At 31.4% G+C, this 21,311-nt stretch overlaps 1 protein-coding gene across 6 annotated transcripts in view; it reads left to right on the forward strand.

Annotated features, from left to right (window-relative positions):
• UBE3A (ubiquitin protein ligase E3A) overlaps positions 1-20,567 on the forward strand; it is a 106,326-nt gene extending 85,759 nt beyond the window's left edge. For all 6 annotated transcript variants that reach the window (XM_074300330.1, XM_074300329.1, XM_074300328.1 and 3 more), the window contains 7 exons: positions 6,460-6,604; positions 10,739-10,944; positions 11,340-11,504; positions 12,759-12,914; positions 13,015-13,088; positions 17,907-18,050; positions 18,826-20,567. In XM_074300330.1, the coding sequence (XP_074156431.1) occupies positions 6,460-6,604; positions 10,739-10,944; positions 11,340-11,504; positions 12,759-12,914; positions 13,015-13,088; positions 17,907-18,050; positions 18,826-18,946 (1,011 nt within the window). In that variant the 3' untranslated portion in view covers positions 18,947-20,567. The remainder of the gene's footprint in view (positions 1-6,459; positions 6,605-10,738; positions 10,945-11,339; positions 11,505-12,758; positions 12,915-13,014; positions 13,089-17,906; positions 18,051-18,825) is intronic.
• Positions 20,568-21,311: the final 744 nt, after the last annotated feature.

Here is a 21,311-nt window from a genome sequence, read left to right on the forward strand (position 1 = left end):
TGTGGAGGCTAGTCTTTGTGCGGTGATTTTGCCTGTCCTTCAAATAACAATCATATCTTAAAGTAAAGGGCTAAAGAGTTAGACGTTAGAGAAAAGACTTAGTACAATCTACACTTAGACTCAACAAGTGGTACTCCGTCTTCCAGTGAGGGTCACATACCTCCAAAAGCATAAAATTCCACTTATAGATATTTCTAATTATTGTAATTATTTATTTATTTTTAACATTAAGCTGGAATTTTTCTGGTGCATCCACCTTGTTTCACTCTCCCAGGGCTAAGTAGAGTAATATTGGGTTTAGAATCAGAAGGACTTAGCTTAGATTCCTTGTTATTCATTTCCTGTAGGTCCTTAGGCAAGGTCCTCACTTTATCTCTTTTATATCTTCCCCATCAGAAAAGTGAAGAGTCCACTTATAACTCTGCAGTCTTAGATCTATCCTCATCTTCTAAAATTGGGCCATTAGATACTTGAAAACTTCTGTCATGAGCTTGAATGCCAGCCCCCTCCAAAGGTCCTCTCTCAACTGAATATCACCAGTTCCTCCAACCTTATATTATTAAAGTTGGCCCATGATCCCAGGTAGTGATATATATAAAGTATATCCTCCTCCATTTCCTGAACTACATTCGGTTCTAAAGGAACAACATCAAAACCCATTTAAAATCTACTCCTGATAAGCTTGCCATATTGGTTTTGCCTTTTGTTTTTCATACCTTCAGAGATTTGGGAAATAAGATTTATTATTTTGGTCAAGAAAGAACTAAAACAATTGATTAGCAAAGTGAATTTAAATACAGGAGAGTTAACTATATTGACAAATAACTTCTCAGCACTTGTAAACAAGACCATAAATTAAGATTTACCTGTATAAATCAGTTATCTAAAATTTTTTGAGAATGGAATTCAAAGTCACTTTTTAAATGACCACTTTCTTTGCAGAATTGTAGGTGATCTATTTAGGCAGGTTTTTATAATCTCTGTTAAAATGATTCCATTTGCATAAAGAAATATAAACATTATAGAATATTAGGAATTACTTAAAATGTTTTAAACAATAATATTTATATATAGATAGATAGATAGATATTTTTTTTAAGTTTTAAGTTCCACCAGTCACTTTGTACAAGAAGTCTAAAACAGTTTTGAAAAATATGGATTGTCTTGTATCATTGTGTTGCTAATAATAGCTAAATCATTCACAGTTCTTTGCCATAAAATATTGCTATTACAATTTTCTCCTGTCTGTTTGTTTCACATTGCATCAATTCATGTAAGTCTTTCTTGGGTTTTCTGAAATCATCCTGTAAGTCATTTCTTATAGCACTATAGTATTCAGTCACAATTATATGCCATAGCTTTTTCAGCCATTCCTCAGTTAATGATCATCCCCTCAATTTCTTTCAAATTCTTAGTCATCACAAAAAGAGCTGCTATAAATATTTTTGTACTCTCCCTCGCCGCATTTTTTCTTGTTGTTTTTAATCTCTTTGGGATACAGAACTAGCAGTAGTATTGCTGAATCAGAGTATGCACAGTTTTAAAACCCTTTGGGAATAGTTAGGAATAATTCAGAAAAAGTTTTAGCAAAATTTTCATTTGGAATAGATAAATAGATGAAGATGCCAAATTTCATGGCCTATTTGTAATATTAATAATAAATGAAAAAGGAAGCAACTTAGGATGTTTAGAACTTGAAATACCCTTAAAAATCATTTCATCCAACATTTTTATTTTATACATTATAAAGCCAGGTCTTTGGTTATTGGCAGAGTTAGGTAGGAAAGCATGTCCAGGATATTGCATTTTATTAGAGATAGGTTAAACAGTCGGGATTCCACCTTCCAGGCATGGATAATTAATTACTTTTTGGGAAAGGGGTTATTATAGTTACATTATAATAACAATATTTTTACAGCACTTTAAAATTTATTTCCCTCAAAAATCTTTGAGATACAGGTATTGTAAATAGGGGAGATAGAAGTACCTATAATCTTATAGTGTATTCTAAGGAAAAGATTGGAAGTTGGATTTTGAGAGTATATAACATGTATTGAAGTCACAGTTGAAGATAAAAAGTTGAGGAACCTAATAATTGTGAGCCATTGAAAGTATACTGAACGATTAGTTACCATAGCTTTAGTAGGAGTAGGAATGTAATTATAATTACTCTACTAAAAGATAGGACTTTAACACTCTGCCTTAGGTCTAACTCAAAGGAAATTTTAACCAAAGTAATTAGTAGATTACTTGTTCCTTAGCCCCATCTATCTGATTTATTCCCTTGATACACATATAAGATATTGTTTTTGTTTATTTTTTTGTATTCTTGTCCTCAATGTATATGATAATTTTACTTTTTTCATTTTATACCCATGTCTTTTTGCATATATTTCTGTATTTAATTCACATTTATCTTTTTTTAAAATCTCAGTAACATTTTATTATATTGATTTTCCAAATTGATACAGATTTTCTAATTATTGGCTTTCTAAGTTGTTTCCTATTTTTGCCCAATACATTAAAGCAGTTCTGAATATTTTTTTATAAATAGATACATTTTTAGCTTTAAAAAAATCATCTTCATAACTTAGTTTATTAACAGATAAAGAATATTGTCTAATTCTGTAGAAAGAATAAACATCATAATTAGTATATAATTTTATACAAAAGGTTTTCTCTTAAAGTATTGAAAAACTATTCACATTTAGATGTTATATATAATCTTTATTTTTGCCTAACACACCTTTGATGATGACACAGCCTATCTGACCTAGCATAAGTTTCAAATAATTCTTGACTGAATTTTTGTGATTTCTTAATTTATCCCAATTTCTATTATCCTAATTTTTTTTTGTCCTTTTAAAATATAGGCAAATTTTTCCACATTCATATCAAAAGTCTGTCTCTATAATATAAACATTTAGTGTAGAGGCAATTTATTTTATTAGTTGCAGATAATGGTTCTTTCATTTAAAAAAATTGTATTGAACTATGTTAAGTGCACTCTAGATACAGAGCATGTAATAGAAAATATTTTTGTCTTTTTGTAGTTGAATCACAAGTAGGGAGTAGGAGGCATAGATGAACATTGATAAGAATTATACACTTATGTTCAGAAAAACAAATAAATTAGATTTGGATAACTGCCAGGTAGGTATAGGAGGATGAAGAAGAAACATTTAGAATATAGAGAGAAATCATAGTGAGACTTGGTTTAGCAATGCCTAAATCAACTATAAATGAAATAAAGTGGAGATGGTAAGGTAGTACTCAGCTGTCAGTCTCTAAAGAAAACCTACACAGGGGCTCTAATCCCCTGACAGTCATTCCTTCTGCCGTGACACGGTTTCTTTCTCTTGCCATACCACCATCTCTTTCCCCACCTTTATTTAGAGATTCTTCTTAGAAAAGATGTGACAATATGAGCCCTATACTATAGGTTAAACTTGGAACTTTATCTGTATATATGTGAATTGTAGCAGAACATGTTTTGTAAATCCTGTGTACATTAAAAAGTATATTAATTTGTTTTAGGTACCATAATAACATCAGTATTAATTTCTGGCATTTATATAGTGCTTCAAAATTTGCAAAGGGCAAAATAATCCTTTTGAGGTAGGAAGTACAAGTATTATTGTCCCTTTTTATAGGGGAGGTTGAGATAGGTTTGCCTTAGAAGAGACTTTAACAAAGTTACTTATCCTTTAAAATGTCAGAAAGGGAAATTGAACCCAGAATCTTCCTTCCTCCAAGACCAATACTTTGTTCTTTGTGCCACATAGTACATTCTTTTTGATTGCTGCTCTTCTCATTTATATTTATTTAGTGGTGTTCAGATTCAGTCAGGAGTACTGAATGGTTTGTCATACATTCCCATTATTTCATTAAACTGGAATAGCAAAATCACAGCACTTGTCCTGGTATCCCCTGATTTTTCATGTTACAGAACAAGTGGCTTGATCCATTCTAATAGAGAACAGAAATAAATTCATAGATAACCCCAGAACAATTTTCTGTCCAATTGTTTCAGCCACTTGATTAGAAATGTTTTTCTTATTACCTAACAAGTTAACTTTAATATGATTAGAGCAGCCACATAGCTTTAAAGATACTTTGTATTTTGGCGTGAGAATAGTTATAAATTAAGACTTCAGAAATTCTATTTTATATTTCATGGAGCTTCATAAATGTTCTCCTACAGACTAAGAAAATTGCCTGTCATAGGCAGATAAGTATAAATCGTATATCTCACACACACATACACAATTACAAAGTCTAAAGATTTCTGGGTTGTAGCATTTTCTTTAGGTACCTGTAAATCTGGCATCTTTGTGACAGTTGTGATTTAAGATTTGGCTGTCACTCAACACACAAGTGATATGAGTCATTACAATTTATTTGCATGTATGTTTTTTGAAGAAAAAAACATGCTCCTTTTAGAATTTTCCGGATAATTAAAATTCCAAAGATTCAAAAGCATTTTCTCTGCATGCAAAATCACATATGTGGGTATATAAAAAACTAAATTGAAGGTTGCATTGAAGTCTTCTGAAATTGGGTAATTACATATTATTTTAGACAGTTTCTTCTAATATGTCATATAATGTTTTACCTTTACTCTTTTTTTTTTTTAATTTCCCCTAGTTGGAAGAAATATATGTATTTCTGTAGATGTATATATGTATACATATGTATGTGCATATGTGTATAAAAGAGAAATGAATATTAAAAAAGGGACATAGAAAGAAACAAACCTCTCAGAATCCTCTGTTTAGGTTAGAGTCAAAGCACATCATTTATTTGACATATTTTGTGTATTTTAGTGAGATCAGACTTTCCAAAATATTCATTTCAAGCTAGTATGTATTCAGAGTTCTTTTGAGTAAGGAAAACTATATTATTATATTACTGTGCATTTTATTATAAAATTTATTAGCTCTTTTATAGAAATAAAGTTGTCATGATATAAATCACATGCAATTTGATTATATATATATCAGAATATGTAAACCAGAAGGAAATCATGAACTTGTTTTGTGTAACAACCTGAAATGCAAAATGCAGAGAAAAGATGCACTGTCTTCATGCCATCTGAAGAATAAAAGAAGTTGTGTGCTGCATGTAACTTTAAGGGATAGTCAGTACTAATGGGCTTTTACTCAGTCTGTCATTAAGCATTTATTCAGTGCCTATGGTGATGAAATTATCTCTAATACTGAAATAATGTTAACAAGAGTTTGAAAGCAATGTCTTTGCTACCAGCTTAGATAAGAAATAAGAAACATTAGCTCCACTATATCTTTCAGTTCTAGAATAAAGCCAATTTTAATGGACTTATGACTTGTAAATTCATAAATGTTTTACTGAGAAAAAAGTATTGTTATATGTCTAGTAAAGAACTATATGGTTTACCAGTTTTAATTCATCAGTTATATAATAGGCCTAATTAAAACTATTATGAACACAATACTTCAACAATTCAGGGAATGTTTCAGTGTCTTTCAGTTTATAAGAGTCATCCATGTGGACATTGATTTTTCTTGTATTCTGGTTTGTAGGAGTGTTAGATATGTGAATTGATTATAAAATCATAGATTTAAAACTTTAAGGTACAATAGAAGTCATTGGGTCCAACTTCTCACTTTTTATAGATGAGGAAACTGAGGGTAAGAAAGAGGTTGTGACTTGCTCCAAATCATGCAGCTGGTAAGTTTCTGAGGCATGATTTGATTTTAGACTTTGTGACTCCAATCCCACCACACTCTCCATTGAATCGCCTCAGGTGCTAAGTACCAGGTCACTCAAGTCTATTATGAACTAATTTCTATGAATAAATTCAGAACAAGGGAATAGATTTCACCAGTTTCATTTATTATAAAGGAATTTAAGAAATGAAATGAAAGGCTAATGTGAGAGCATAAACTGCTCTCTTGTGACTTCTTTATCTTATTGGGAATTAACTTGTTTAATAGTCTGTAAAAAAAATGTTTGCAAATATATTTGTACTCCATTGCATGTACTGAGATTATACATGATTTGAACATTCACTTTTCTGCTGTCTTCTTTTCTTTTTTCTCTAATATCCAACCCATAATTTAGGATTAACAGAATCTAATTTTGTCTTTCCATTACTTGTTAGTTTCATAGTTTTAAAAGTTATCACTGTATTATCCTAGACACAGTTTTGGACTCTTTTTGCTTCTTTTAGAAGGCAGAAACAAGCAATCAAAGTAGACTGTATTTATGGTGGAAAAAATGACTTAGATCTTAAGTATCTTAATTACCAGATTTCTCTCTTGTACATCTAGCAAGTTCATTATAAATTTGCTTTCTTTGTGTCTTCTTTTTCCTCCCAACTCCTATTTTTCACTTTTTTGCTTCTACTTTAGTTTTGCTTGTTTCCATCCTAATAGGTCCAGTTAAAATTATGTTATATACTTGTTTTTCTACTACTAGCTAGAGATGATTGCCATGGAGAATCCTGCAGACTTGAAGAAGCAGTTATATGTGGAATTTGAAGGAGAACAAGGAGTTGATGAAGGAGGTGTTTCCAAAGAATTTTTTCAGCTAGTTGTGGAAGAAATCTTCAATCCAGATATTGGTATATATTTTGATAATATGTTCATTTTCTTGGATCATTATTTATGTGCTAGGTTTTTCCCAATTTTAACCTTTCTTTAGAATTGATCAATTGCCTTAACTTGAGAGGGTCAGCATTCCTATTTATATTTTATTCCTGATTCAGAAAATTGAGTAGAACTTTGTTATATTTACACCTTTTATCTGTTAATTGTGAGCTAGGCATTGATGTAAAATATTTAAATTGTTAAGTGATTAGATGACTTAATATAGAAAGGGCATTTTACTAATTATGTAACCCAGAATAAAGTAGATTTTTCCATTAATTTTGAGAATTGAGGAGATAATACGTTATATGGCAAATCCCAAAATTCTTAATGAAGTTTTAGGGTTGAACAATTTTAAAATAACTCTTAGTTGTACTTTAATGACTTAAAACTGCATTGAACCTCTTAGCATACTGCATATGCCATATTGTACCTGAGAACTAAAGAGCTTTTCTTATTACTTCATACTAAATTTTGATTTGGTGTGATTTAATAGTTTGGACTAAGTTCAAAAGTAGCCAAGTTTTGAGTTTATTATAAGGGAAAGAAAAAAAAATGAACATTCAATTAGAAAACCATATTAAGTAATTTGTAGAAATCTCAGAGTTTTCCTGTGATGTCAGTAGGTTGAGGCTCAGAAGAAAAGCAACTTATCCATGAATAAATATAGTATTAAAACATCAGAACTGGGATTTAAACTAGATTTTCTGACTCTGAAGCAGTTGCTTTTACCACTGCATCAACATTATGTATAAGATATTGTGCTCTGTACGTGGAATTTAAAGATAAGAAATGTCATAGCATATTCCCTTAAGGACTTTGGAATCTAGTGTGAAGATAAGACATATTACACAAGTAAAAGTAGAATAATGAATAGAAGATAAAAAGGGGTGTGTCCCAGGTTTATGGAAAGGGAAAATTAAATGTTTTTTTCCCAAAATGAACTTTTTTCCAAAATGAAAACTTTGAAAATTGTACAGTCTTCTTTGGGGATTCTTTAAGCAGAGGCTGGTCAGCTACTGTATAGGTATGTCATAAATGTTCAATTATGGAATACAATAGAAAGTCTCTCAGGCCCCTTCCAACTCCCTGAAGGCCAAGAAAGAAAAGAGAATCAAGAAGAGGTTAGCCAGCAGTATTCAGTACTACCATAAGGTTGGGGAACCAAGAAAAAACTATTGAATTGGGCCATTTGATTGATTTCATTAGTAATCCTACTGCCAAGGAAGGATATTTTCAATAAAGTTGTAGTCTGGTAACCAGCTCGATTAGTTTTTGAGAAGTGAAGTGGTAATGACAACTCCTTCTAGAAGTTAGTGAAGGGAAGGAGAAACATGAAACAGCAGTTGAAGGATCAGAGAAGGTTTTTATTTTTAGACTAAATGAGAGTTAAGCATTTTTCTTGATGGTATAGGAAGGTACAAGTAGAAAGAGCGATTGAAGATCAGTTGGAGAGCCAGAATGATTACTGGAACAGGATACCAGAGTAGAGAGAAGGGGATGGTATCCAGGGCATATGTGAAAAAGTTAATTAGGCGAAGGAGAATTGGGGAAAAAAGGGAATTGGGAAAGACAAGATGTTGAGGAAACTTCTGACTTCTCTAATAAAAGATTGGGAGTGAGGGAGAATGGAGTTGAGTTCTTGAGATAAGAGTTTGTCTGGAAATAGTCACTGAATTAATAGAGAATCATTAAGAGATGATGAATAAAGGGTAGCTTGCAAAGTGATGATCCAAGATAGCATAATTGCAGTGAATTCAGCCAGTGTGGTTTCTGGTTTATGTAGATATTTAGCCATAGGAATGTTAAGTTTAAATCAAACATACATTTAAAAATACTTTTTCTTGACTTTTATGGCAACAGCATTTTGTCATGGCAATTCCAAGTATTTTTGCTCTTTGAATTTGAGATTTCCTGTTATTTCAATTGCAGTCATATTAGTTTATTGATAGTTGAAAGACCCTCTTAAATTATTAGCTGTTATTGAATGTGAACATCTACATGTTTACACACTCTGCATATTGAAATATGTACTTATAGAAATTATATATATCATGGTAGAGGTTTGCATTTAAGTTGTCATTTTGTGTGCTAACAAATAATTTCTTAAAATTTGATTTTTGAAATACCATATTAAATGCCATGAAAATCTTACAATGAAAGTAGATCTCTTAAGTGAAATTGCAGGATATTCATAAAATAACAAAAATTATGCCAAGAATGTTGAAAGCCTCTTTTCTTTCCATGTAGAAAGATCATATTGCTGGCCAACTATCAATAAGATTAGGTTTTTTTTTTTTTTTTTTTTTTTTTTAGTTATTTTTTTCAGTAGTGGGGGATTTGCATATACTTCTGTTGTCTTTAAGGCTAGAAGTAGTACTTTTGTTTGAAATATGGTTCTAGAATTGTTAAGCAAATGATGATATAATGTAGATTTGTCAAGGTAGATGTCTTTTTTCTCCTCTTATTTACTCTGATGTATCATTTCAAAATTTTTTCCTCTAAAATGCAAACTGTTCATTTTTAATATAAATTATATACTACATTACTTGTGATTATTATATATTTACTACTTTACATTACCTTACGTGAAGAAACATAGGAGAATGTCTGCTAGTATTTATTTTTCTACATAATGGCTATAAGAATTAAGAATCATTTTAATCATAAAAATTCATATTAGACTTCATCTCTCTGATATCTATTATAAATAACAATGACTGTTAGGCAGTTTTGAAATCAGTGTTTTGTATATCATGTTGGATTTTTTGAAAAATTTGATTTTATGTTTTGTTTCCTTTCATATTAGTAAGAACCTTTTTTAAAAATCATTTTGGTGAATTGAAAACCTTTACAATACAATTACCATATCATTAAATAATGTTTACCTTTTGGATATTATAAGGAAGGCATGAGTGGTCTGTCTTCAGTGTAATAGTAAAATTTGAAAACCAAGTAATAATATATACATAGGAGACACCATACACAATTTAGAATGGAAATTTGATCATCTTGCTAAAATAGATTGAGAATATGGCTTGGGAACAGGCTCTGACGGAAATTCAAAAATGAATAGAAAGAAATCGTGGATTTTAAAATAAGAGGTGCTGATAAGAAATGTAGGCAAACAAGTATACTATGAAGGAGAAAATGGCTAGTTTGTAAGATTTATAAGAGTTCTACAAGTTCTCTTGTAGTTCTTCAAGAGTTAAGAGAAATTGTGTGAAGCAAAAAAAAAAATAGTCTTATAGATTCACATTTACTTCTCTTATTGAGTCATACTCAGTATATACAATATCCTTATATTAAAGATAGTATAACTAAACTTATCAATTATCTAAATTTAAGAGTGATGATAATAATTATCATCTCATTTGATCCACATTACCCTGCCAAGTATACATTATTATTATCATGCCCATTTTACAAATGAAACAACAGAAATTAAGGGATTTGCTCAGAGCCACACATTTATTAAGTGTCAGAAACTGAATTAAATTTAGATCTTTCTGACCAGATCATCTCCTTCTCCATCTACTTGCCCTAGATGGACATTTATATGCATTATATATTGAATACATTTAGGAGCTTTAGCTTAGGATGCATTTATCCTTGTATTTACATTACAGACTGAAACTCCCAGATTCTGTTTTACAATTATAAGATTTAAAATAACACTAACTAAAAATTGCTTAGAATTTTTTAGTGAGATTTTTAAGAACATAAAATATTTTGCATTTTCATTTTTTCTGGAAATATGTTCTTTTTCATGTTTAATCACAGTAGCAGGAATATGAGATCTCGTTTCCTCTCTATAAATAAATAATATAAATTACAAATTTGGGGAAAATCCCCCTACAATCATATCGAGGTCCACTGGGAACTTTTTATTCTTGTATGTTTCATTAGCTTCCTGAAATTATATACTTCCAATTTTTTAAATTGTATGTTTGCAACATAATCTAAAATTTGCCCTTTGGTTTTTTAAATGTATAAACATGAATTTTCCTACTCATGTACAAATCAGTTTAATATAAGTAAATAAATTTATACTTTTTTCAGTCATGATCTTAAAGAAAATAATTTTTGTTTAAAATCATTTCTTATAGGTATGTTCACATATGATGAATCTACAAAACTGTTTTGGTTTAATCCATCCTCTTTTGAAACTGAGGGTCAGTTTACCCTGATTGGCATAGTACTGGGTCTGGCTATTTACAATAACTGTATACTGGATGTGCATTTTCCCATGGTTGTCTACAGGAAACTAATGGGGAAAAAAGGAACTTTCCGTGATCTGGCAGACTCTCACCCAGTAAGTTTTTGTTTTGTTTTTCTATTTTTATCCCTTATACTTGATATATAAATATAAGAATTCACTTGATATTAAAAAAAAATTGTGCTTAACATTTCTAAAGTATTTACTGCTTATTTAACTATTAAATGCAATGGTAGTATTATTAATGTTGTAAAATTGTTTTAGTTGCTTGAAACTTTTAGAGTAGCTGAAAGGTGGCAAGACAGTGATGCTTTCCTATAATGATAGCCCTCTCCCTGCTTCTGCAGAGCAGATGTGCAATACTTACCTTTACTGCTCATTATGACTTGGTACACCTATTTTCAGGAGAAATAGTTTAACTCTTTGTTACGTTTTAAAATTTACCAGTAGGCTCATTTGTCAGCTTTTTTTTTTCCTTCTTAAATTTTTAGGTTCTCTATCAGAGTTTAAAAGATTTGCTGGAATATGAGGGAAGTGTGGAAGATGACATGATGATCACTTTTCAAATATCTCAGACAGACCTCTTTGGTAATCCAATGATGTATGATCTAAAGGAAAATGGTGATAAGATTCCCATAACAAATGAAAACAGGAAGGTAATCCATGTTTTGAGTTCTTCATTGCTCTCCATTTCTGTGCATTGCAAAATGTTATGTATCATGAATAGTTTTAGATCACTGTCTAAACACTACATTTAAAAGCTAAGTGATCACATAATTTCATTTAAATCTTAAAGTCTATATTTTCTAATCCTTTGAGTAATTCAGGGGAATTTGTAAGCCATCTTTCAAAGAACTTTATAATAAGCAAATGGTTTGTTTCTTTATGAACAATGTATGTGTGTGACAAAGATGATTGAGTGTTGGAAGAGGTGTTGTGAAGCTTTATTTACTATTTGTTTACATCAGCAAAATGATACCTGTATACTTTGTCTTCATGCATGTCTCTTTTATAGAGTAATTTGTGTAAAGTTTTCTGTAAATCTGATTTCCATCAAAAGAAAGCTGTTCCATTGGGGTAAATGTACCAAAATGGAATAAAAATCACAGTTCAGCATTTTTTCAGGAACATAGGCAGAAAATAAACTTGGAATATAACGGAATATAAACATCCAAAATAAATCATATGATAATAAATTCTGTCTAGTTAATTTGATATTTTAGTACCATATGGTATATAATCTTATAGAAGAACTCATGACAAGGAGGCAATATGGTATACAGTAGAGAGAGCACTGGCTCTGGAATCAGAAGACCTAGATGACCTTGGGCAGGTCAGTTAACCTCTAGGTGCCTCAGTTTCTTCAGGTATAAAATTAAGAAGATTAGACTAAATGGCCTTAGAGGTCCCTTCTACTTTTGGATATAAATATGAGAGTATTGAAAAAAATTCACTAGTTTCCTAAGTACTTTACAGGAAAGAGAATGTAATTTTCTGATTGCTTAGACCCCATGAATATCATTTTGTGGAAGTCACTAATTTTTTAAACTAAATATTCGTATTTGAAGAAAAGACAGGGACAGACAGCTGAAGAAACTTCAATATTTTGTAAATGAAGACTTTCAAGTGCTTTAAATTGAGTTTGCTTCCAGATTTGTAAATTGTTTTAATTTCTGTATGTTAAATTTCTATGAGGTAATGAGGTGGTATGGATAACATTTATCACTATCTTTCAGAAACATTTGTGAATTATGAAATTTGTTTCTTTTTATATCTACAAACATTGTATTGAGTTTTTAAAATATTCTTGAACCTGATAATCTTTGGAAAAACTTATATTACCCAACCAAATGTTTTGCCTTTTATCTTCACTGCCACAATAAATTCCTCTGATTAATGTTTTCCTTCAGGAATTTGTCAGTCTCTATGCTGACTATATTCTCAACAAATCTGTAGAAAAGCAGTTCAAAGCCTTTCGGAGAGGTTTTCATATGGTAACCAATGAGTCTCCCTTGAAATACTTATTCAGACCAGAGGAAATTGAATTGCTTATCTGTGGAAGTCGGGTAAGAAAACAGGGACTTTTTTTTTTTTTTTTTTAATAAAATTCATTTATTCCAAAGAAGGTGGTCCAGAAGATTCTAAGAGATACTCTTTTGTTTTCAGAATCTAGACTTCCAAGCATTAGAAGAAACCACAGAATATGATGGTGGCTATACCAGGGACTCTCTTATTATTAGGTAAGATGCTTTGTGTAGAATGGCAGCATTTTGTCCATTCAATGGGAGCTATATATTCTTAAATAGTAAATGATCTAATCTTTAAAATTAATCATGAAAATTTATTTTTCATAAAACTAAAAAAGTCAGGGCTTTGGTATATTATGTCAAATACATCATGTGTAAGCTGACTATTTTTGTCTATGTTTAGAGCATGCATTTTCTACTATTTTTAGTGACACTGCCAACTGAGGGTGGAAAAAGTTTTGACATTTGTTCTATAATTTGTTTCCATGCTGAGAAGGTAGCAAAATTTGACTTAGAGCCATGGCAACTGATTGTTCAATTGTTATCACTAGTAAATCCCTGGCCTCCAATTTGGCTAATTTCTAGGATCATGGCCTCAGGCCATTTCCCTATTATTGCTGCCCAGTACCATCAGATGACAACAGTTTTCAGTGTGTTCTCCATTCCTGCTCACTCTCTAGGAAAATTTTCCAATCAGCATCTCTGCTTTTTCACCCACCACAGGACTCTCAAGGACAAAGTAGCTTCTTCTTTTTTTTTTTTTTTTTTTTAATTATAGTTTTTATTTACCAAATATATGCATGGGTAATTTTACAGCATTGACAATTGCCAAACCTTTTGTTCCAATTTTCCCCTCCTTCCCCCCTCCCCAAATGGCAAGTTGACCAATATATGTTAAATATGTTAAAGTATAAATTAAATACAATATATGTATACATGTCCAAACAGTTATTTTGCTGCACAAAAAGAATTGGACTGGCAAAGTAGCTTCTTAACATAAAGGATTTGGAAACTTAAGAGTCTTCATGTTTTCAAGAGACTCTATAAGTTTGGAGTTGAGTTGTTTTTGTTTTATTGCTCATTAACAGGACAGTCTGCTTTCTTTTAAGTAAATGAGACAATAATATTTTTACTACTCAATTTACATTTTGCTTTTATTCAAGTAGCCAAGTCTGCTATGTAAGTACTTTCTCTAGGATAGAATTCATCCATTTGAGATTTCATTCATCCAAGAGAATTCACTGTCTGGGCCTTATTTCCACCAGATGCTGCCAAACAGGGATCTCAGTCCCTATTAGTTGCTTTTGTTTCATAGCAATATAGAACAGAATAGAGGAATATGACTGAGGGTTGGAGCTGTTCAAACTAAAAAGAGCAGATGAGAAAGATTTGGGGACTAGAGTATGGAACATTCTACTGCCATCCTAACCAGCATTCAATGTGACCTCTTGTATAGAGTAATCATAGACATCTTGTGCTTCAGCCTCCTTATTTTAAATTAAGGAAACTGAAACTGAGAGATTAAGTGACTAGGTCACACAGGCAGTGAAGAGCAGTCAAGAAACCTGTCTTAATTCCAAATTAGTGCTCTTGATGTTATATCATGCTATCATTTGTATTTAAATAGTATGAATTTTCATAGAAGATAAGCATATAGACATACATACATCTGTATGTATGTATATCTCAAAGCCAACTAAAAAAGATTTTTCTCTCCTGAAATATCATCATTTTACTCTAACATTACCACTGCTTACTTACTCTTGCATGGGAAATGGAAAGTTACTTTGATATGTTGTATTTACCTTATATATTGACTTTCTTATTACAAGGATTCAAGTATATTATCATTCAAATGATACCCTTCAAATATAACTAATACAAATTTCACAAGTCTAAAACAAGTTGTACTTTTTCCTCAAGCCAATACCAACATCATAAAGGGGATTCTACTCTATTTACAATTTTAATACCTTTATTTTGAGGACATTTTATGAATGAAACTTTTTCAAGAATATTTTTACAATGTGCTATATTTGCATTTTGTGTTGATGCATTGATTCTTAGATTTGTGATCTCATTGATGTACATCATCATCAACAGTGATTGCGGCCTATGTAACCTGTCATCCTGTGCAGTTCTTTTCCATGTTCTCCCATAAATTTTCCATAGAGGGTATCAGACTTTCTTTTGTATATCTTAATATTGTATGAATGCCATTAGAAAATACAGGCAGTTAGTTCATGAGTCATCCTTCAGTCTCATCATGTGATCACCTTCCCACCTCCTTCTAGTCTCAGTGAAACTCCTTGAAAAAACTCCTCTCTTCTTCTTGAAAAATTTCCTCTCTTCTCATTCCTTACCCTTTTATAGTCTGACTTCTGACTTCATCACTCCATGGAAACTGATCTCTGAAATTACCAGCAATTTCTTAATTGCCACATCTGATGATCTTTTCTCTATCTTCCTTCTTCCCATTCTATTTTACAGTGTTGATGACCCTTTCTTCTTAAATAAGTACTTCTCGGTTTTGTTGTATTGCAATCTCCTTTACTGACTCAACATATTCATAAATATGGAAATATGTTTTAAAGGATAGCACATATTTAACCTATATCAAATTGCTTGCTGCCTGGGGAAGGAAAAGTAAAGAAGGTTGGAAGAAAAATTTAGAACACAAAGTTTTACAAAAATTAATGTTGAAAACTAATATATATATATTTGGAAAAATAAAAGTTAAAAATTAAAAATAAACTAAAAATAAAATAAAATTGAAAAATATTTTTTAAAAATATGTATATGCTCCAAGATTGCATCCTCTCTTTTCTTCTCTCCCTGCTGTCTTTCCTTTCCCCTGTTTTTCTTGCTTGTCTCATCTCTCTGTCACCTCCGTCCCACTTCTCCTTTCATCCCACTTTACTCCTTTATGGGTTTTTCTTTCATCTCTGGAAACAATTTTACAGATCTGTTATATTGCAGCAATCTTTCTTTTCAGCTTGTCTCATATCAAGACTTACCTATTAGATATTTCAAAGAGGGAATTTTAGAAACATCTCAAATACAGGATGTATAAAACTGAACTTAACTTTCTCTCCCACCCACATTTTCCAAGCTTTCTCGTATCTTTTGAAGGCACTATCATTCAATCTTATAATCTTGGCATTAACCTTAAATTCACTTTCTTCCTTACCCCGTACATCGAATCATTTGTCAAATGTTGCTATTTTCACCTCCACAATTTCTCTTGCATATATTTCCCTTACTTTCTGTTCATATTGCTATATATCTTAGTTCAAGCACTTGTCATATTAAACCTGTATTATTACAGCAGCTTTCTTATTGTTCTGCCCATCCTAAGTTCGCCACTGTAGTCCATTCTGCTGCCGAACTACTTTTCTTTAAGTACAGATCTTTCCATGTCACTTTTGCTCAGCATTCAGTGATTCCATGTTACCTCTAGAATAAAATATAAACTCCTCTTTAGTTTTTAAAGCTCTTTACTACTTATCCCTTCTTCTCTTCTCCCATTCCTCACCCCAGTCTGTCTTTCCCACTCCCTTATATATTGCTTCCTCTCCCTACTCGAATATCTCTACTTCTTGTTTTCACATGACCCTCCATCTCCATGTCTTTGTACTGGCCATGCTTTGTGCCTAGAATGAACTTGCTCAAGTATCAAGAAAATATTGAAGTTAACAAGCCAGACCTTTGTTTCAAATAAAAGTTTTGGATCTTCTAAATACAATAGTTTTTCAAAGGGAATTCAGTTTTACTCTCCTGTTCAATTCTTGATCAGATTTATTTTCCATATACAGTTTCTGTTCAAGTTATATTGTTGGAGCATTCATCCATCTGTGAATTTTTCATGCAAATAGTGTGGACAATAGACTTTCTTTATCCATCTTGGGGTTTGTTTTTGTTTTTTCATTTTGAATATCTAAGCTGAATTCTTTTGAGTGATTATCAATCTCATTTTAAAAATTGTTTAGTATTATGAGGCTTAAATAGTCAGCTCATTGTCAACCATATGTAGGAATATCTGGAGGACTTGACCTCATTTTATTTAGACTATTTTATGAGGTGACTACCTCCTTTGACAAATATATATATATATAAAATCATACACATAAACAGTGAGTTTTAGAACAAAATCTTTCAGGAAATCTTATGAATTTACATAGTAAATATAGTGAAGTAATTTGGCTTTGAAGATGGTATTTGATTATATCATGGTAAATGCTTCTAAAATATATATAGTCAGTAAACAAAGCACAGTAGTATTTTCTATCCTTTTTTCCCAATTTGTGCTGCTGTAGAAGTCCTCTCCTCTGTTCATTCTTTGGAAGTGTTTTCAATGGATGTGAATATTAAGTCATAAAAATTTTGTTAGCAACATGGCTTTTATCTGGCAACAGTATGATCTGAAATTTTGTTCGCTCTTCCCTTGTTCATCAATCCCTTAAAAAAAATTGTCAATTTTAGTTGGATTTTGCTATGTCTAGTTGATCTAATCCAACTGATAATACCATTTTGGGTTTCTTTAATATTGTTTCAGCTTCCTTCTCCAGAACCCTAGATTGTGTGTTCAAATATAAATGTGTTACCTACACCATCATTACTAAGAGTTTATCATAAAATTTTGGACAGATCTTTTCAGGGTTTTTTTTTTTTTTTTTTTTTTTTGGCCATTCTCCTTCCTGCCTCATCCTTAAATACCGTAAGAATGATTTTGCTTCTGCCTAGAAAGCATTTCATAAATTTGCTGTTACATTATTGTTTTATAAGGCATTATTGCTTATAACCTCTCACTGTCTTCTGTAAGATTTTACAAATTAGTTTATTCTAAACTAGCTTGACTCATAACTCCATATCTCTTGGCAGGTAGATCATGTTTAATATATAGTTTTTATATGCAATAGTGTTTTTTTTTTTAATAGAAAACTTATATAATGCTAAGCTCATAAATGTAGTGCTATAGCCATTGACACAATTTTTAAATTGAATTTACCATTACGTCTTCTCCCTACTTAGAGAGTTCTGGGAAATCGTCCATTCGTTTACAGATGAGCAGAAAAGACTCTTCTTGCAGTTTACAACAGGTACAGACAGAGCACCCGTGGGAGGACTGGGAAAATTAAAGATGATTATAGCCAAAAATGGCCCAGACACAGAAAGGTAATTATGGAATTCATGAATATATAGTACCTTTTATCATGTTCCAAAAATTTATTCAAGTATAAACATAAAGTGCCAGAACAGTTGTACTTTTTATTTTTATTCAAGGATTTGTTTGAACCAATTATGATTTTGGTTCAGTTTAAATATTTTTCAAAAAATATTTTGAAGTTATAATTTGTACCAGTTTATAAGTGTATAGCTTCATTATTGTTATTCATTAAAATTTTGGTTCATCTTTCAGCTCAGTAAAATATTAACTTTTTGCCTCAGCAAATTATTGTGATTTATTCACTTCTCCCCCCCCCCCCCCCCCCCATTCACAGCTTAGTTCTGTTCAAGTCACTTCTTAGGTAATAATTATTTCAGAAATAGTTAAGCACAGGCTAGAGATTGGCCATTTGTCATTGCATCTTAATTTTCTAATAGGGAAATGGAATTACTATGCTCTCATATGTGATTATTGGCCTCTAAATAATGTTTCTGTCCAAATATACTGTTGTATGCTTCATTTAAAAGACTATAGCATAGCATTGTATAATTTACAAGTAATTGAACACATACAAAAAATTTCTTTCAAGATTGCCAATTTTCAGGCCAGAAGGTTTCATGTTTATAATTTAAATCCAAAAGCAGAAGCTTATTTGTTAAGTTTTGATTTAATGTGGCATTATTGCTGGTAAATCAACATCTTTCACAGGTTTTTAACAAGTGTATATACTATATTTTCCCATGACTTAATACTTTTCCATTTTTCCCTTTTTTTCTCATTTAGGTTGCCTACATCTCACACTTGCTTTAATGTCCTTTTGCTTCCGGAATACTCCAGCAAAGAAAAACTTAAAGAAAGATTGTTGAAGGCCATCACATATGCCAAAGGATTTGGCATGCTGTAAAAAAGAAATAATAATTAATAAATATAACAAAAGGGATAACAATTGGTGGTGATGATGTCCCTATACAAAAAAAGGCCATAAGATAGTGAGCTACAGTAGTCATCCGTGTTTGTGCCTCCCTTCTTTCCTGGGGACATTAGGGCTGGAACAGCAGATTTCAGCTGCTTGTATGAACAAATTCTTTATTTTTTTTTTCTTTTCACGTGAAAGTGTTACATATTCTTTCACTTGTATGTACAGAGAGGTTTTCCTGAATATTTATTTTAAGGGTTAAATCACTTTTGCTTGTGTTTATTACTGCTTGAAGTTGAGCCTTTTTTGAGTATTTAAAAAGAAATACCAACAAACTGTACTTTCCCAAGGAAAAATATTGCCATCATTTGTAGCCCGTGTAACCTTCAAGTATGTGCTTTTTTTTGTCCCTGTATCTACTCAAATCAGGAACTGTACTTTTTTGAACAGTTTGCTTTTAAAACTTGAAGTCCTGGAAACAGTGTGATGCAATTACTGCTGTTCTAGCCCCCAAAGAGTTTTCTGTGCAAAATCTTGAGAATCAATAAAGATGGAAGGGAGAACTTGGAATGTTTTAACTGCAGCCCTGAGAACTTTACTTTAGTCACAGCACAACAAATTAAAAAACAAAACTCATGCCACTGTATGTTGTCTTCACGTGTCTTGCAGTATACTGTTTCAGTAGCCAATCCTGTTTGTTAGTATATGAAAGGGTAGAGATTTTAGGTTGGTGGGAGGTTTTTGTTTTTGTTTTTCTGAGTTTGTTTTGTTTTGAACTAAATATTTACTTGGGGGAAAGTGCATATTCAGCCAAATGATAGTGAGTCAAGTGTATTGCAAGAAAGATGGGAAATTTGTTATATTATAGACAAAGCATGTGGAAGTGCACTTAAAATTAAGTTTTATTAATTGCCTATTACATTGATTTTAAAATCGACAATCCAAAGTCTTCCCTACATGATGTCATCATCCTATTTAATGAATTGTTCCTCCTTATCAAGGCACATGATCAGTGTTGCGACATAATCAAAAAAGATGGTTACTATTCCTTGTTTTATAGAATCTAACATTAAGCAAACCTGGAAATGAATGAAACTATTGATCTTAAAGCCCATTTCTATTGTATGTCCCCAGCTATTCAATATTATTTTTTATTATTTTAAAAAGTAAATGCTAAAAATCACTTTGTGTTACAGAAAATAAACAGTAGATTTTCAACTTAAATGACAGTTCAGAAATAGTTTTCCCCTTTCCTAGTCTTCTGTGTCTGTAATGTTAATTTCTCCCATTGCAATATACAATAAAGGGATTGTATATTTTTAACTAAGGGGACATAATTGGTAAATCTTTCAACAACAAGCTATAGCTGTTGTGCAGAGCTGAGCTTGTGCCTTGACAATTGTTTTAGCTGACTTCTACAAGTCAAATCAGCTTAATGATTAATGTGAAATTGGAAGGAAAAGGACAAGTCTTGAAATCATTGGAGGGGGGGGGAAATGTCTTTCAGGATTATTTTAATAAATTCTTTCTAGTAATAGAAACAGAACTGTTATGTAACTATAATGCCGAATAAAACAGTGACCTTTTTCACCATGATCTAGTGGAAAAACAAGACAGTGATTTCCTTCCTTTGATAAGTTAAATTGGGTGTAATTGAATTGGACTTACCTGTTTTTAGAACATTGTTAAGGTATTTAACTGCATGACAGTGAACATTCAATATCATACATTTTTCTAAAGGGCATACCCATCTTTTTTTTTTTTTTTTTTTTTTCCTCTTTCTCCTTCATGTACAGTAAAAGTGAGAGCAAAGGAAACCCCAAATGCCTTTTTAGGCATCTTATATAATAAATGGGTGAAGCAATTTGAAGCTGTTCAGTTATTCTCTTAAATTCTGTTATCACTCCACTACTGAAATCCTGCCATTTTAATATGTTTTTCTGCCAAGTTTTTGATTTATGAATCCAGCAGATGTAAAGCACTAACTGTACTATTTTAGAATACTAGAAATTTAAAAAGAAAAAAATCTATATTAAGGAAAGAAAAAAGGTATGTCAGATGATCTCTTCAGGAGTTTATTTTTATTTATGCTATAACTTCTTTCTGCATGCCTGTGATTTTCCATTGCTAATTAGTATTGGCAGTATTAGTAAAGATAGACCAGACAGTTCATAATGGAATAAAATTCAAAATAGTTATTTGCTCTCTGTAAATTAGCTCTTGGTTTGGTTCTCAAGGGCTTGGGTGAAAGCAATGATTTAATTGGGAACTATATTTCCCTGCATTCTAGCCTCTGTTTCTTGACATGTCATAAAAAAAAAAAAAGAAAAAAAAATGGCTGACAATATTCTTT

The sequence above is a fragment of the Sminthopsis crassicaudata genome, chromosome 3 (genome assembly GCF_048593235.1).
Source record: "Sminthopsis crassicaudata isolate SCR6 chromosome 3, ASM4859323v1, whole genome shotgun sequence".
In the NCBI taxonomy this organism is placed as follows: Eukaryota; Metazoa; Chordata; class Mammalia; order Dasyuromorphia; family Dasyuridae; genus Sminthopsis; species Sminthopsis crassicaudata.